We start from the raw sequence: 16667 nt of genomic DNA on the forward strand, positions 1-16667 counted from the left end.
CTCCTTCTTCTTCTTCTTCTTCTCCTCCTTCTTCTTCTTCTTCTCCTTCTTCTTCTCCTCCTTCTTCTTCTTCTTCTCCTTCTTCTCCTTCTTCTGCTTATCATTTGATTAGATTTTTTTCTAAGTTAGTTAAATACTTTCAGCCTAAAACGTAATCCTGAGTAATAGTTAACCTTGATTTACATCATGCAACTGCATGCAACCAATAAATACATAAATTAGTTAAATTGAAAACAAATGAAGTGAAATTAAATTTAAATTTAAAAAATGATACATATAAAATAAACGTTTTCTGACATTATCTTCTTATTTATCTATTTAAATTGATGCTATGTGTTTTTATTATTGGAGCTGAGTATTGGACCAACATATTTTTTTTCCTGAGCAACAGGTGTTGAAAACAACAAGTGTATAATTTTATCAGCTGGCACCGTCTTTAAATCTAAATCAAACCACAGCTTTTATTCCCCAAACTGATTCTACAGTTTCCAGTGTTTAGACACATGAATATATTTTTGTTTCACATTTTAATGCAACAGAAGTGTTATGAAATATCATGAACAGGGGATAATGCCCTCCTGTAGCAGCTGCACTATCAAATCCGAGCTGGTCCTTTGTTGCATGTCTTCCCCACAATAAAGGCAAAATGCCCCTCCCTTGCAGCTTTGGTTGATTGATTGATACTTCAACATACATACACCTGCAATTTGAGTGTAATTTAGAAAAAGCAGGTAGCACCACTTGATGTTGTTGTCGGTGACAAGAAACAGTCAAGTTTACACCAGAATCCACACAAGACACCAGGAGAGTTACTGTAGACTAAGTTCACTTGAATCTTTATTGTTTATATCATTCAACATAGATAATAGGTAATCATGTGGCTGCAGTGTTTAAAATGAGAGAAAGAAAATATTAGAGGATTAGCTGAGCGTATCGGTAAAACATTGCTTGACCTTGAGGGGGAAACAACACAGCTGCACAGAGTTTTTCATTGGTAGAACACAGAAGCACAAATATTCTGGAGTAGATATCCTCCTTCTTCTCCTCTTCCTCCTCCTCTTCCTCCACTCCAGCAGAGAAACTGTCATCCAGAAACTATTCAACACTGTCAATACTAGAGGTGAATTTGTACATTGGGATTAACAAGTAGACTGAGTAAAACCCACTATGTTTCTGTGCACTGAGAAATATACCTACAGTACCTATTGTCCTAAATATCACTGAAATACATACAGTGGCATTGGCAGGGTCACAGTACTCCAGTAAACCCACTTTCTTTATTATTCGTACACTTGCATGTAAATAACAGGACAATACTGTATGTATTTTTTAAAAAGAAAATTCAGTGTCTATAGCATTTTATATATGTGTTTGATCTACTGACCACAAATGAAATATTTGGCACAATCTCAACAGAGAAAAATACAATGCAATGAAAAAGAACCCATAACAACCAACAATCAAGTACAAAAGATTTTTAAATAATGCAGAGAACATCAAATCTAACCATGCACGAAGTAAGGCAACCTACAGCAGAAGTTTATTTTAGATATAGAAAAAAGATACAGTGAATGCACCATGAGCAGTGCATCTATTTCTACAACACCTGTAAGAACTGTTGTCAGAGCTGTCGCAGTTTATGCTAAGAAATGTGGGCACCTGTGTTTCTGGCTCCAACTACACACAGGGGTTAGATGTCGTGTCGCCCGTCATCAATAACTTATTAATGTAAAGAATGCTCTTATGCTACAATAAAGCCTTATCACGAACTTTGACAGGAAAATAGATGTATCAAATTCCAGATTTCTTTTTTTAAACTACAGAGTATGTTTTGGGATTTTTTTTACATTCAATTTTGTTTTGTTGTTTTTTTCCATAAGAAATAGTTAAATACTTTATAGTGACTTTCTCTACGTGTGTGTGCGTGTGTGTGTGTGTGTGCATATGTGTACATGTGCAATCATATGTGTTTTTTCTACAAATCCTTGGTCTTGATCAGGGTAACCAACGGCTTGTCATCAGGACTGTAGTCTTCATAGGCGATGGGGGTGGCATCGTACATGGCAGGCCTGGACTTCTTGCCAAATCTAATGAGAAAGCATCAACACCAATTGTGCATCAGATATGATTTTGCAATATTAGGGAATGGGTAAAGTCAGAATATTATAAATAAAGTTAAAATTCATGCAGCAGAAGACAAGATATCCTGTATTTCAGCTTAATTACTACTGGATACTATGTTCTACGTACTATTGTTGGACGTCCCACCTTGTTACACAGACCTTAAAGCTAACCTACAGATGGATGACATGACAGCTCCCAAAAATGAAGCCAAAGTGTCTTGATCACCACCTATAGACTGGCTGCAGTATTGGTCAAAAATATCACCTCCTCCATGTTAGTGGATGAGAGTAAACATCAAATAGACTTTTCTCAAAGTGGCTTCTATCATTTTAGGTACTTCTCATCACACTGATTTATGTTCAAGTGTTAATCTTTTGGAAAAGTTGTGTTTTAATCAGTCAAGCATGTGTATCTCCAGGACCTCGGTACCACGGCTCCAAAAAGACACCGGCTCCAAATGTGCCAGATGACAGCGTTCGTATCTGGGACATTTTGGCTTAATGTCTGGATAGTGGGAGGCAGTGGAGACGCATCATCTTTATAAACAGTCTGTGGTTCAGACTGTTCTGTCAACTAGAAAACTGACCTTTGAGAGTACAAACCGAGTTAAAATGAAGTAATCATGAAATTATATTATTAAAAAAAACAATTTTACACACTGAGATTAGATAAATAATATCAAACACCGGACGTTTATATCCAAAGTGTTCCACTACCCTGTTCCGTAACAACAAGTTTGTATACAAGTACTGTAACTGACCTAGCATGGCGGATGGAGGCAATAGCATTGCTGAACTCGCTGTCGATGCTGCGGCAGTTGTAGAACTCCTGGTAGGCGTGGCGAGACGAGCCCTGGTACTCGATGCGGCTGATGCGGCAGATGCCCACGATGAGGATAATGAGCATGAGGACAAAGGCCACGCACAGCGCTCCAATGATGATGTAGAGGGAGTGTCGTGGCATGTTGGTCAGAGTGTCTTCAGTGTGTGCCGGCTTCCACTGCAGGTCTGAAACGCACACACACACACACACACATAAACATCCAGCTTTCTACATGTCTCAGTTTAGATTAATAGCAGGGCGAATCATTTCTGTCAGGATGACTTACGGATCTCGCAGCTGGGCCCCACCCACCCAGATGGACAGTGACAGGTGAAGCCATTTGATTGGTCAATGCAGGTGCCTCCATGGTGACAAGGGTTGCTCTCGCACTCGTTGATGTCGACCTCACATTCCTCCCCTGAGGAGACAGGAAAGGTTGCATTCAGTTACAACTTGTGCCAAATTGCAGAATTGTAATGTGTCACTATTATTTCACTCAAGAAATATTTTTGCAATCAGATGCACAACTCTGATCTTTCTATTTCTTTTATTTATTGAATCCTTTATAAAAAATCAACAACAGGCAGCTAATCTATTGGTTGTCAGGCTGATTACGTGGCTGTGCTCACCCAGGTATCCAGGAGGGCAGGCACAGGAGGCATTGAGTCCTGTGCTCTCACATCGGCCTCCGTTCTGGCAACGCACCTTCAGACATGGATCCTTGAAGATTTCACAGTGTCTACCTGTACACATATATTTTGCAACAAAACAATGAATTATATCATTTACAATGACACAGAGTTAAATTACAAAGAACAACATAGGGGCAGACTAATAAACAATCTCATAATTTACCTAAATAAAAGCCTTTTAAAAACATTTTTAAAAACCCTTTGATTAGAACAAAAACAGGAATCAAGTACATACCCAAGAATTTGCAATCATAAAATGTCAGTACAGTACAATGTCAATACAGTTACAGTTAAAATAATCTGGCCCAAATATTTAAAATAAAAGGTTATACAGTTATATATAAAACAATTTAGTTTGTCAGGTAAAGGATAACATTTCTAAAATTCACACACCCACATACCTTCAAACTGTTGTGTGCAGACACACTCGTAGGCATTGATCAGGTCCCTGCAGGTGGCGTAGTTCTGGCAGGGGGCCGACAGACACTCATTGTACTCCTCCTCACAGTACAAACCGTGATAACCTAAAGCAGACACAGAATATACATTAATTATGTTTTCACCTCACGGTGATTCTACTGCATTGTTGGTGCAGGGAATCAGAGAATGTCTGTATGTATTGATCAGGGAAAGGTTTTGCTGAATGTGTGTGTCTTATTAGCTGTGATTAGCAGTTGGTATAATTGATTCTCATGGATTTAAGAAATTCATCTGAGGATCAACAGTGCATGATAAAACTACAATTAATTCAGTTAGAGACAAACTGTAGGTTTGTAATGACAGAAAATCAACTATCTGATTCTGAGAAAAACCAATACAAATATTATGCATGTGTTGTACAGTAAACACGTGTATTATAGAACATTGTTCAAATACAATGTTACCATTGCTGCAGCAGCATCAGTAGACTAGGTGAAAGTAGTTATAACTGAATAAGGGTTCCTTGTACTATCAGCCACCACCTACCTAAGTCAGAATTTATCACAAATTACATTATTCTTTAACAAGATAATTTCCTCTATTTCACAGTTCTCACTACCAGGTCACTGCAGTGCAACCATAACATTTGTCTATGATGGTGTTGTACTCAGAGCGCGCATGGAAGATCAAGAGATTTGAATCAGCAGCCTCTTAGTCAAACATTAACCTGAAAGAGTTACATCTTCCTGATCTATCATTTCTATCGTATGTGATTTGAATTAAATGAGATATATAAGCTACATTCATTTCTGATGCATGTGCTTAATGATCCACTGAAAAAAAATCTGACTAAAATGCACAAAACAACACAGAAGCTAAAAGTCCAACAATCTTCATATTCTGATAAAACTCCATTAACAGCCATTAGTTAAAGACATATCAATCATATTATATCAAATCAATTGTTCAATATGTGAATGAATATATTGCATGTCCTGAGTTTCGATGGCATTGGATATGAGGTCAAATGACATGCAGTGCTCTGTGTTTTCCATGGGATGGCAGCTGTGTACTGAAGCAGAAAAAACCTGCATCATCTGAAAACATGGTCAGTGCAGGAGGAACAGACGATTGTGCCTCTTCTGTTTTACCTCAAAGAACAAAGTGTATGGAAAAGAGGAAATGGCAAAGCCAAGTGCACGCATTTTCTTTGTACTTCTTATGCGGCTACAGCTTTAGGAACACAGGTGGGGACTGAAGTTAAAGTGGGTAAGTCAGTCTCAATAAAACAAGCTTGGCTGTGTATTTAAATCAGCAGCAATCATTCTGACAAATAGCTGTAAAGTGTGTAATTGCATTGATCTAACATACCAGCTCAGAAATGTTCCACCATCTACAACTGAGGGTGCCAAACCCAGCAGGGGGCCGGTGTCTCTCCAGTCCCTCCATGACTAGTATGACAATCTGTTTTCATTAGCTCTGCGCTCGTACTTTACCTGACTGACTGTCTCAGCTGGGTCCCAGCGCTGACAAAGTTTCAACAAAGCCTCCCCAGGCCACAGCTAATGTGTGTTTGAGGAAGGAGAGAGAGTGGGGGAATTTATTAGGAGCCTGGTTGGAGCCTCTGGGGTCCTCTCTGTGAAATGCCAGAGAAATGTCAAGTGCCTTTCCAAGACTGTGCATTCTGCGGGCTGGCAGCCTCTCATGTGAGCTGGATTACAACAAAGTGGAGGACGGATCCTTCTACATATCGGCTCCCCGGCAGCTTTCCTGTCAGACAACCAGCGGGCATTTACACAACCCATACGCACCATCGTCCTCACGCTTACACAAGGCAGACAGGCGCCAAATTATTGTGGTTCTGTGCTCACAAACACACACTAGATGCAAATGTTCACACCCAGCATACACACACACACAGACACACACACACACTTGTACCTCAGATACCGGCTGGAATTCTGATGAGGTGGAGAAAAGGTCACCGTTGCTCCACAAAACTTGGAGTGTGTGTGTGTGTGTGTGTTAGTGTGTGTCTGTGTCTGTGTGTCTGTGTGTCTGTGTGTGTCTGTGTGTGTTCGCAGTAATGTCTGCGATGCTAATTATGAATAACCAATTTCACCGATCCCATTAGACAGGGCTGTCTGAGTAGAGACATTGGATTGGAGCATCTGCCCAACGAACATAGTCATACTCCTAGCCACAAACACACACACATCACACAAACACACACAAACAGACACATATACACAAACAAACACACACACACAGACACACACACACACACACACACACACACACACACACACAGAAACCTCACAATGGGAACCAGACAGAAGAAGATGAGGGAAAGAGGGAAATGAGGTGAGGCAAACGGCAGTAAGCTAAAGACAAGGAAGGACAAAAGGACAAGCAGGGAAAAAAATGAAAGAAATGCAAAAAAACAAAACAAAATATGAGCGAGGATGTGGTGTGGTGTATATCTGAATAATAATTAGAAAACATAGAAGCTGTTCTGAGTAAAAGCATCTGAATAAACACAAAGAAATGTGTAATATGGAGGAGGCATTATTCCCTTAAGCAAAACTTAGTCCAAATATTTCGGAGACTGTTATTTCTAGGTTTGGATTTAAAGAAAATTTTAAATACTCGAAAGAACAGATGTGTAGCAATTTATTTAATTTGATCCTGTAGAGATTTAAGTATGACGGCAAAGTAGAAATACCAAAAGCAACCAATAATTTCAATGTTAAATGTACAATATATATAACTTCGGCCACTAGGAGTCTCTCTGTTAATATAAAAGACCTAGTTTGTTGAAGCAGCGTGGGTTCATGTGTTAAAGTTTACCCATACAACAATGAATAATCGTGATCCATAACAAGTTGGGGCATAATTTATGATGGCGATCGGGGGTTGTAACTATCCCAATAATCAAAACTGGCCTGTACAACCCCCTCCCAATAACAATACTGTCTCACTGAATGACAAATATTGAATGTTTTAAAAAATTGTAAAAAACTTGGTTTTCTCGATTCAATTAATTTTGCAGCACAAACTTACTTTACTCTATTTTGTTGTAGTTACTATGGTTACAAGCTATCTTGCTGGTATGATGTATAAATAATGATTATTTATATATTAAGTTACATCAAGAAATTATTCAATGGTGAGAGACAAAATAATAATTTAGGGATTATCCAGAGGACTCCTCCATCCCCCACCCCAATATTCAACCCAAAGTTATGCCCTTGATTACCAGTGACCAATGGTGTGGAAGGATGAACAACAGGCTGGCTAACTGGCTAGCAGGGTGTTTTTCCTTAGTCATTCGACGTTAGTCCTGGAAGTTATAGCAAAGACAGACAAAGTCATGGGTAAAGCTGATATGACGCATGAGGATGTGGAGGAAGCCGATGAATTGATCGAGACCGGTACTTGCTACATTTGACTGACAGATGGTATAAAGTGAGGGAGGAGGACAGGCTGAGAGACAAATCATATATTTGGGCCACAGGGAAAGTCATCTGTCAGCGTCCCGGCAAGATAATTGCAAGACAATGGATAATGATAAGTCATCATTCCACTTAATTGATTTCATCACAGGAGCATCAGCACACTCTAAAAATAACTCATCAGTCAGACGGACCATATTTACTGCTACTCAGAGCCTCAGTCAGTGCTACAAGTTACTGTGCTTTTTATCACGAACCAGGTTGTAAAATCAGATTTACTGTGGTGATAGAAACAATGTGAACATTCAGCAAGTTTATAATTGCAACAGAAGGATTTCTGAATGAGCGAGTACAGGCCAGAGGGTGCAAACGTTCTGATCCTAAAGCCAAAGCTTGTTATGAGTGTTTCTTGTTAGAAGTCTAAGGCCCACGATATCATCGTACACGTTATCATTCATATGATTGCTCTGGTACCAAGTGTGTTGGTGGAGGATTAGAGTGGAGGGCACCACAGAACTCCCTAAAGATTGTAGAGCGCTCCGTGCTGGACTGATCTTTCTGCCACTCACACATTTCCTTGCGGTTAACATAAACAAAGATGGCAACACTCCAGGGCATCAACGTTTGGCTAAAGTTAACATCAAGACAAAAAAGTAATGATCATGCATTTGTAGGTAGTATGTCAGACTCCAAAATCAGAAACATTGTGAAAACCGCTTTACTTATCTCATTCTACCAATGGGGCTCCACAATTTTTGTCGCTGATAATGTGCCCACCAACCCTGTCAAGGACTCGCTACTGCCCCAATCTTTTTGTAGGTATTGCATCTTGCATACGCAACTTAAGCACCAAACGGAAACAGGATAAGTGAAGTATATTGCAGGCCTAAGAGCTGAGCCGTCCTGATTTTGTTCTTTCACTTCATTCTTAACTATAAACATTTACTGCAGCTTAACTCAAACTTCACATACTTACCTATTCCTGAAACTTTTCAACACTAGACAGTTGAAGCTGGAGATCTGCATTTATCCAACCTCTATCTGACTTTGGCTAAATTTAACTGTGACACTCACAGTGCTGCAAGAAGTCAACAACACCCAGAGTAACCATCACAGATGTCATGAAAGTGCACCTCACCTGGGACACACAGACACCTGTAGCTGTTGCCTGTGCTACGGCAGACACCATGGGCGCAGGGATTCAGGGCGCAGAAGTCCACCAGCTGGGCGCATGTTGGGCCGGTGAAGCCTGCTGTGCAGCTGCAGCCAAACCCCAGGGGGCCGGGGCCCTGGGCGTAGCACGTCCCGTTATTGTGACAGGGGCTGGAGGCGCACGGGTCCACCTTCTGCTCACATGTCGCACCTTGGTAACCTGCAAGAGAAGTAAGATAGACAATCAGATACATACGTATTCCATTGCAAATTTGTAAGTCCTTAACAGGCCTTGCACCCAAATACCGTTACCCAAATTTATTTTGACCAGGTCCTTCCTTTCTCAACCGCTAAGATCCGTTGATTGATCATTGATAAATCCCAGGTCTCACTTTGTAAAAAGGGTGACCGAGCCTTTGTTGTGTTACAGTACAGGTGCTTTACTGGGAGCATCCAAAATAGGATTATGTAAAACATTTGTGTTCTCTCCTTTTGCATTTAGCTTTTGCAAGCATCACAATTTAAGCAGCGACTGACTTGTCCAGGTTTTCAAAAACAATCATTAACTCTGCTCGTGTCGTTGTCGACATTTGTTGTCGCTCACCTCACCACCAGTTTTGCTGACTAAAGTCAGATGAAACACTTCAGCTTTGTCAACAAATAAACCTACAGGCAACATGATGGTTCACATTGAGCACAGCCGGAGGTTTGGGTTTATGCAGATCATGTCGTAGAGTGTGATACCTATGTGACATCCATTATGGCATGAAATTGCAGCCCCCCCAGCCCACTAAGACCACGTCTTAATGCAAATAAGCTCACAGGGAATCACAGAGAATCTCTGGTGGGTTTAACTGCACACAAGAGACGTCTCCATAATATATGGTGAGATTTGAAAGCAAATAAGCTCCTTCCCCAAAATATGAAACTGAAACCGAAGCAGTGATAGAAATGATTAAAGATGTGAAAGACAGTGGTAGCAGCCGTCTTTGAGGAGGTCAAGTGGATAGTTTGAAATGGTACAAATACCTTAGTCACATTAAAAGCCCTTGAAACCTCACGATCAGGTAACAGCCTGTTTATATAATTTATCTGTATGTCTAAAGTAATACATCACATATGGTCCATATGGCCTTGAACCCCTTTGCTGAAGTAATTTATTCTGGTGGATTTTTATATGGTGTGTGTTGTGTAAATATTTGTTCCTTTTAGGCTGTATTTCTTAAGTTCCTCTCTGTGTTTACACAGTTGTCCACTGTGGCTGTTGTTGTTTAAAACCCAAATACATTTTAATCATAGTAAGAGACAGGAACTGGTTTGATTCTGTCATCTTCCACCGACTCAAAGTTAATGTTCTTTCTTTTATTTTTTCCACTTCATTGTGAGAGCGAAAGAAAAACAGAGCGAAAGCATCTCAGCAGACAAACAATTCTTGTTGTTCAGAACAATGTTGTGTTGCACCAGTGTCTCTAGTGATGTGTTTTCTGTGGGACAATGCCTGTGCACTCCATTTCCCTGTGTGTGTTACTTTTTGTGCTGAAGCCACTGTTTTCTTCTTCATTATCTATGTGAGGCTGCGCTACTTCACCTTTTCTTTCCCCTCTAAAAATAACCTATTTTCTTCACCTCCTCTGTTCCTCTGTCTTCAACTCCCATGAGGACTGCCATTGTGTTGCAGCTCAGAGAAAGACTGCCGCTGCGTTATGTGCACATGCATCGCTGTGAGATAGTGTGTGTGTCTCCTATGCAGTAACAGTCATAGTAAATCCCTGCGCTGACTGCACCCTCCATTGAGCTAATGAAGAGATCCCTCTCAAGCAGCCATTGATCTGCAAGACTTTATTTCACGGTTTGAGAACATTTATCATTCAGCAGCAGAGAGACAGGAGCAATCTGCAGCTTTCTCTTCTCTTCTTCTTCTTCCTCTCTCTGTCCTCTACCTCGTTCTGCTTCAGCCTCTCCTTTCTCCGCTCCTCTGCCTCCCTCCAAACTCCCTCAACTCTTCTTCCCCTTCTCTCTTAAACGCTTGCAAACACACACAGATGCCGACCAACACACACACACACACACACACACACACACACACACACACACACACACACACACACACACACACACACACACACACACACACACACACACAAGCTCTTGCATGAATTTAATTTGATGATCTGTATTTGTTCTGTCATGGTTTAATCCCCTTTTCCTCTGTATTTAGCTTCTTTTCTCCGTGTGTGTAGATCTGTGGGCACATCTATGTCTCTGTCTCTGTTTTCAGCTTATTTGTTTGTACATCTATCTCTCTTCCTAAAGATGCACAAGCACACGCACACACACAAGCACACACACACACACACACACATTGTGACATGAGACCTGTCGGAGGCTGACATACATGATTCTTCGCCTTTCGGCATTCAAACCTGACAACATAAAAAAAAAAAGAGTTAACAGTTTAAATTTAGCTGGCCTGTTCCCTCCCCCGCCCTGCCACTTCTGACTGGAGGCAGTCACAGTACTGACACTCACACTGTCTCCTCTGTTAATGTGTATAAATGTGTGTGTGTGCAGAGACTGTGAGATGAAGACTCTACAACAGATGACAACCTGAAATTATTATGATTAACTTGTGAATATCCATTCATTCATTATATAAAACCACTTATTCTTTGAGAGTCAAACGACAGCCGATTCGATTGCAGGGCTGACATATAGAGACAAGTAACCATTCACACCTACAGGCAATTTAGAGTCTAAATTAACCAAACCTGCATGTCTTTGGACTGTGGGAGGAAGCTGTAGTGCAGGAGGAAACCCACACAGACCAGTGGAGAACATGCAAACTCCACTGGTCGGCCGTCAGATTCAACTCAGAACTTTCTTCTGTTGAGGCAACAGTGCAACACAACCACCAGCATGCAATACCCTAACTTTAGGCCACGTATGTTTTGTACGCATGTCTGAAGGTGTTCAGTTATAGAGCTGACATCTTATACGGTATGTGAAGACCTGATGTCTACTAAAGGTCAATGATCCAACTTTTAATGGCTTCAGCACCAAATTACTTGTTGTCTCCTCCAAGGAGGTTGTGTTTGTTAGCTATTCAGCAGGAATACACGAATACGCTTTTTTCTTCTGGTCAGTTGAATCTTTCTGTATTAATCTGCAAATAAACAGCTGCTGCTGCTGTTATATGAAACACATTACTTTCTCAGCCCCAATGTTATCGAACGACAACAGCTTTTAGAATATAGAAAAAAGTGGATAATTTCTTCATATAGGTATACAAAGATGGAGGACATGCTCATCAAGAAATGAAGCCCAAATATCCTGGACACAAAACAACACTTCTTTATGGTCCAGAAGCCTCAAACATTATAAACGGAAGATGATGATGAACGTTGATTAAAGCTGTGAGTCTTTGCTGATAAATGAGCTTCATAGATTTAGGTAAACTGGATATAAAGATGGTTGACACGTCTCTTCTTCAACCCACTATCCAAAAATGAAGCCAAAATACCGCTAATGCAAATGCTGCCATCTTTCGCATTTGGATCCAGAGTCTGTGGAGTAACAATCAATCCTGTCAATAAACGCACTCGACCAATCAGCAGTCAGTCTCTGCCATCAATCATGACATTTCCATTTAGCATCAAATAACTAAATAAAACAAAACCTGTCGGAAAGATTAGCACTGGGACGAACATCAGAGTAACAAGAACTTCCTAATATGACAGAACTCACCTTTGAAAAAAATATAGTTACCATATACTTTGACTTTTAAGTTTAGTCCATGTCCAATCCACTAACATGGAGGAGGTGGGACTCATGACCTATTCTGCAGCCAGCCAACAGGTGGCTACTTCGATTCTTTGGCTTCACTTTTGGGGAGCAGTAATGTTATCCATTATTTACAGTTCATGTTTCCTTATGTTCTGTCATATTGAATCATTCCGTAAAACATGTCTCGTTCTATATATATGTATATTATAGCCCACTTGTCAGAGCAGTATTAACAATGGCTGTATTCTATTCAAGTGCTCCAGCAATTAAACTGAAAAAACGGATCCACTTTAGTGCCACAGATTGCTTTAACCTGCTGCCTCCTGTAAATAAACACACAGATTGGTAATTTCTTCAAAAGTCAAAGTTCAGAATTATCTAATAAACCCATTAAATTTCTGAAGGCGCCCTCTCAACAAAATCTCTTCACACTAATTAAGGGTTGCTGGCACGGCTCTCTCCGGTGCTGACAGAGCTGATTCTCTCATTTTATGAAAATAAACAAACAAAAGGCAGTTTGTGAATTATTTTCAGGTTTAGAGACCATGTTGTTTATTTTATTTTGGCCGCTGCAGATTAAGAATACAGCCAGGAGTTCCAGTATGACTAAGACCTCCACAATGAGAATGAACTGACCTGTGCGAGCTGTACCATCGGGTCATTGTGCAAGGTCCATTGTTACCTTCTCCCCTGTATTCTGCATGTGTGTGTGCGCACGGACAGTCTGTATGCAACTGTACATTCACTGGACATTGTGTGTGTGAATCACAAACGAGAGAAATGCTTTTATGCCGAAGTTTTGCGGTCACAGATTTCCCCAGAGAGGCTGATGCAGGTCAGTGAGGCTATGAAGACTAATTAGTATAGAAGAGGAAGATTTAAATTAAGCGTGGCACAGATACAAACACACACACACACACACACACACACACACACACACACACACACACTCTCACACACAGCCTCATAAAAAGATGAATGTAAATTTGCATCAGAATTTAAATATAATTGTGCATTCAGTACCTCTGTCAGTATTTCCGCCAGCTTTACTAATTTGCATCACACACACACACACACACACACACACACACACACACACACACACACACACACACACACACACACAAACACACATAAACAAGCTGTAATGGGGCTCCTACCTTCGGGACAGTAGCACCTGGGCCCCGCCAGGCTGCTGAAACAAGTAGCTCCATTTTTGCAGGGATGAGAGAGGCAGTGGTCGACCAGCAACTGGCAGCGCTCGCCTTCATAACCTGAGCAACACACTCACGTCTCAACATACTTCAGTTGTTTCAGCTAATGCTTTGGGTTAGTTTACAGGTATACAGTACAGTTTTTTATCTTAAACATGTAACTAAATGACTAACCCTAACCCTATATATATATATATATATATATATATATATATATATATATACAGTATATATCCCAGAAACAGTAGAAGCCACCATGGTAGCAACTAATATGGATCTTAATAATGAAATACAGAAACAAAATGCACTGATTGTTCCACATTTCTATTTTTTTCTCATTTGCTGCTCACACAGCGCTTGTTAGCACAATTCTCTAAAGGGCAGTGATGGGCCGTCAGTGGCCTCCTCTGACGTTTACATTCATATCAGAGGCTCTCGCTTCAAGTCCACCTGCTAAAATAAATCTGACAAGACCAAAGGTTTCATACACTCTCTGCTCTTTTGTACTTATTTAGAAATTAGAGCTGTTTCTGCACAGCTCTCATCAAACCATCAGAGATCCCACAGTCAGGCTGAGAATCTTCATTAGGCTTCAAAACATGTGTAACTGTAGATCTCAACACTTACAAACTGGTACAAAGTACACATGGACAGACACACACACCTGAAGTGCAGCTGCATGTGAAGTTGCGTCCTTCCCCTCCCTGTCTCACGTCAGTGCAGGTGCCGTTGTTGTGACAAGGCCGGTGGAGGCAGGCATCAAACTCCTCACAGAAGATTCCAGTGTAGCCGTCTTCACACTCACAGTAGAAAGTGCTCTGCAAAATGTCAAGTAAAATAATTCAGGAACAAACTCGTGTTATTGAGCATCACCACCCAAATATGATTAAAACTCCCACGATGTGAGTAAAATATCTAATAATATGCAATGCTGTATTTTGTGGCATTCCATTGAGTTGGTCTGCTGTTGTGTTGTGGTTGTTGTTCGTCTGTTTTCTTCCTGGCACCTGATCTCTGATGTTAGGTTAAACTGAGTTTTTTTTCTACTCTACGTTTGTGAATAATGATGCTGGACGTGATGATGCAGCTTCAGCTATAATGTTGAGTTTGAATAATATGGAAAATGTGTTGTGCTTATTTTGCAGTTGTGCAATTGTGACACGGTGTGTGGTTGCTGAGACCATGCGTCTACAAACAGCAAGAAGAATCATGATTATAATTTTACTCACTGAATATGTGCAGATGCATCAGTTTCTATATGGATGTGTGACCTCAACAAACAAACCTGTATGAAATGAGCCTGTGGGCACTGTTAGTAGTATAAAAACACACCACAGGGTTTTTCTCCAGTGTCTCTCTCAGCCTCATTCACATTAAAATTCAAATGTTTTCTTGATGAGAAGAAAAGTTTTATTTCCTGGACTTCTCACCTCAGAGGGCTGCGTGATACATTTGCCTTTCCCTGAGCACTGAGGGTCACTGAAGCTGCTGCCGGGCTCCACACAGCTGCTGGCCTTCACCGTCAGGTTGAGACGCAGGGTGACCTCCGGGGCTGTAGGGGCGCCCACACGCATCACACCTACCACAGAAGAATGGGGGGGTCTCATTAACGGTGTTTTTTGTATTACGTATATATTTACATACAAAAAACATACAGGAAAAAATTTAAACTTACAGGGAAATTTTGCACTTGAACAGACATCAGCTCAATAAGAACTACCTACAATTAAAGAAACAATCTCAGAGAACATGATTTACCATGTAATTGACTTTTGTTTGGTCCATGCACCATCCACTAATATGGAGGAGGTGGGATTGATAACCTAAACTGCAGCCAACCATCAAGTGGCAATCAAGAATGTTGCCCATCTATATATTATACATCTGTAGCATTTAGCCAGCAGCCTTTAAAGCTGGCTGGACTGGAGAATCTCAGCCTAAGCAGGTGTTTTAGAGCAGATTTTACAAGACTCCTCGCCTGAAAAAAACACTGTGCTTCAAAACGAAGACACTAAAAGAGTTCTGAAGCTGTTTATTGCGACGGAAATAGAGTGTGTGTCTCTCTGACTTGACTCTCTGGGTCTTTAAGTCCACAACATCTTACATCTTCAATCAAAGCTGACAGCCACACAGGAACTTGGATAAAAATACCCTCATCATGAATATTAACTGCCATTTTTTGAGAGCTTGAAGCCAATGAGCTGTGAGTCAGTGATGAGGCGCTGATGATGTCAGCTCCTCAGCCAATCAGAGAGCTGATCAAACAGCTTGTGCTCCTCTGTCACCTCTGACCGAACGATCGTCAGACCAATGACGTCGAATTTGCACCTGCAGAGTCACTGCACCTTTGAATCATAAAAGAGCGTCGCCGACACTCAGACACGTGTGGAGAAGGAAATGCAATGTCACTGCAGTGCTCCTCCCTCTTCACTGACGCTTTGCACAGATTTTCACAGCTTGCGCTCACGTACGCAAGGTCACACGCCCTCAGGTCTGCACGCCACATAATTGAAATTGAGTGAACATGAGAGTTTGTGGTTTTGAATCATTTCTCAGTTATTATCCAGCCTGACTGCAGCAGCAGAGAGAGTGTGTCTCCCCTCTCCTGCAGTTTGACCTTCGTTCTTCCCTCCTTCTGCATTCTCTGTCCTTTTCTCTAATCCCTGTCCGTCTTGCCATCTCTTCTTTCCCTTCTCTCTCTTCTTATCTGACTCTTCCTCTCCCCCACCCTCCCTTATCCTCCCTCCCCTCTGACTTAACTCCCCAATGTCATCTCTGCTGTCTCTCCCTGGTGAAGCGAAAGCGGCGTTGCAACAGACATGTCAAGGTCAGCAGACAGGCAGTGAAACAGCATCAGGTATGTCGAGCCCACACAGGGGTCAGCCAGCCCTTCAGTCAAAGAGTGAGACTACACTCACCACCCTCCAGCGCTCACTGCAGCTCACACATTTGTTTTCACCACACATGTGAGTACTCTCACTAAATCTGTGTGTGAAGCTCTGTAT

The 16667-nt window shown here is 41.1% G+C and overlaps 1 protein-coding gene across 1 annotated transcript in view; it reads right to left on the reverse strand.

Annotated features, from left to right (window-relative positions):
• Positions 1 to 809: 809 nt before the first annotated feature.
• Positions 810 to 16667, reverse strand: part of dner (delta/notch-like EGF repeat containing) — a 57565-nt gene continuing 41707 nt past the window's right edge. Inside the window, exons 5-13 of the mRNA XM_069535080.1 lie at positions 15093 to 15241; positions 14327 to 14480; positions 13609 to 13722; positions 8652 to 8885; positions 4040 to 4162; positions 3576 to 3689; positions 3233 to 3364; positions 2885 to 3131; positions 810 to 2087 (exon numbers count right to left, since the gene is read on the reverse strand). Coding sequence (XP_069391181.1) covers positions 1976 to 2087; positions 2885 to 3131; positions 3233 to 3364; positions 3576 to 3689; positions 4040 to 4162; positions 8652 to 8885; positions 13609 to 13722; positions 14327 to 14480; positions 15093 to 15241 — 1379 coding nt within the window. The 3' untranslated portion in view covers positions 810 to 1975. The remainder of the gene's footprint in view (positions 2088 to 2884; positions 3132 to 3232; positions 3365 to 3575; positions 3690 to 4039; positions 4163 to 8651; positions 8886 to 13608; positions 13723 to 14326; positions 14481 to 15092; positions 15242 to 16667) is intronic.

Source organism: Paralichthys olivaceus, chromosome 11, assembly GCF_024713975.1.
Source record: "Paralichthys olivaceus isolate ysfri-2021 chromosome 11, ASM2471397v2, whole genome shotgun sequence".
Classification (NCBI taxonomy): Eukaryota; Metazoa; Chordata; class Actinopteri; order Pleuronectiformes; family Paralichthyidae; genus Paralichthys; species Paralichthys olivaceus.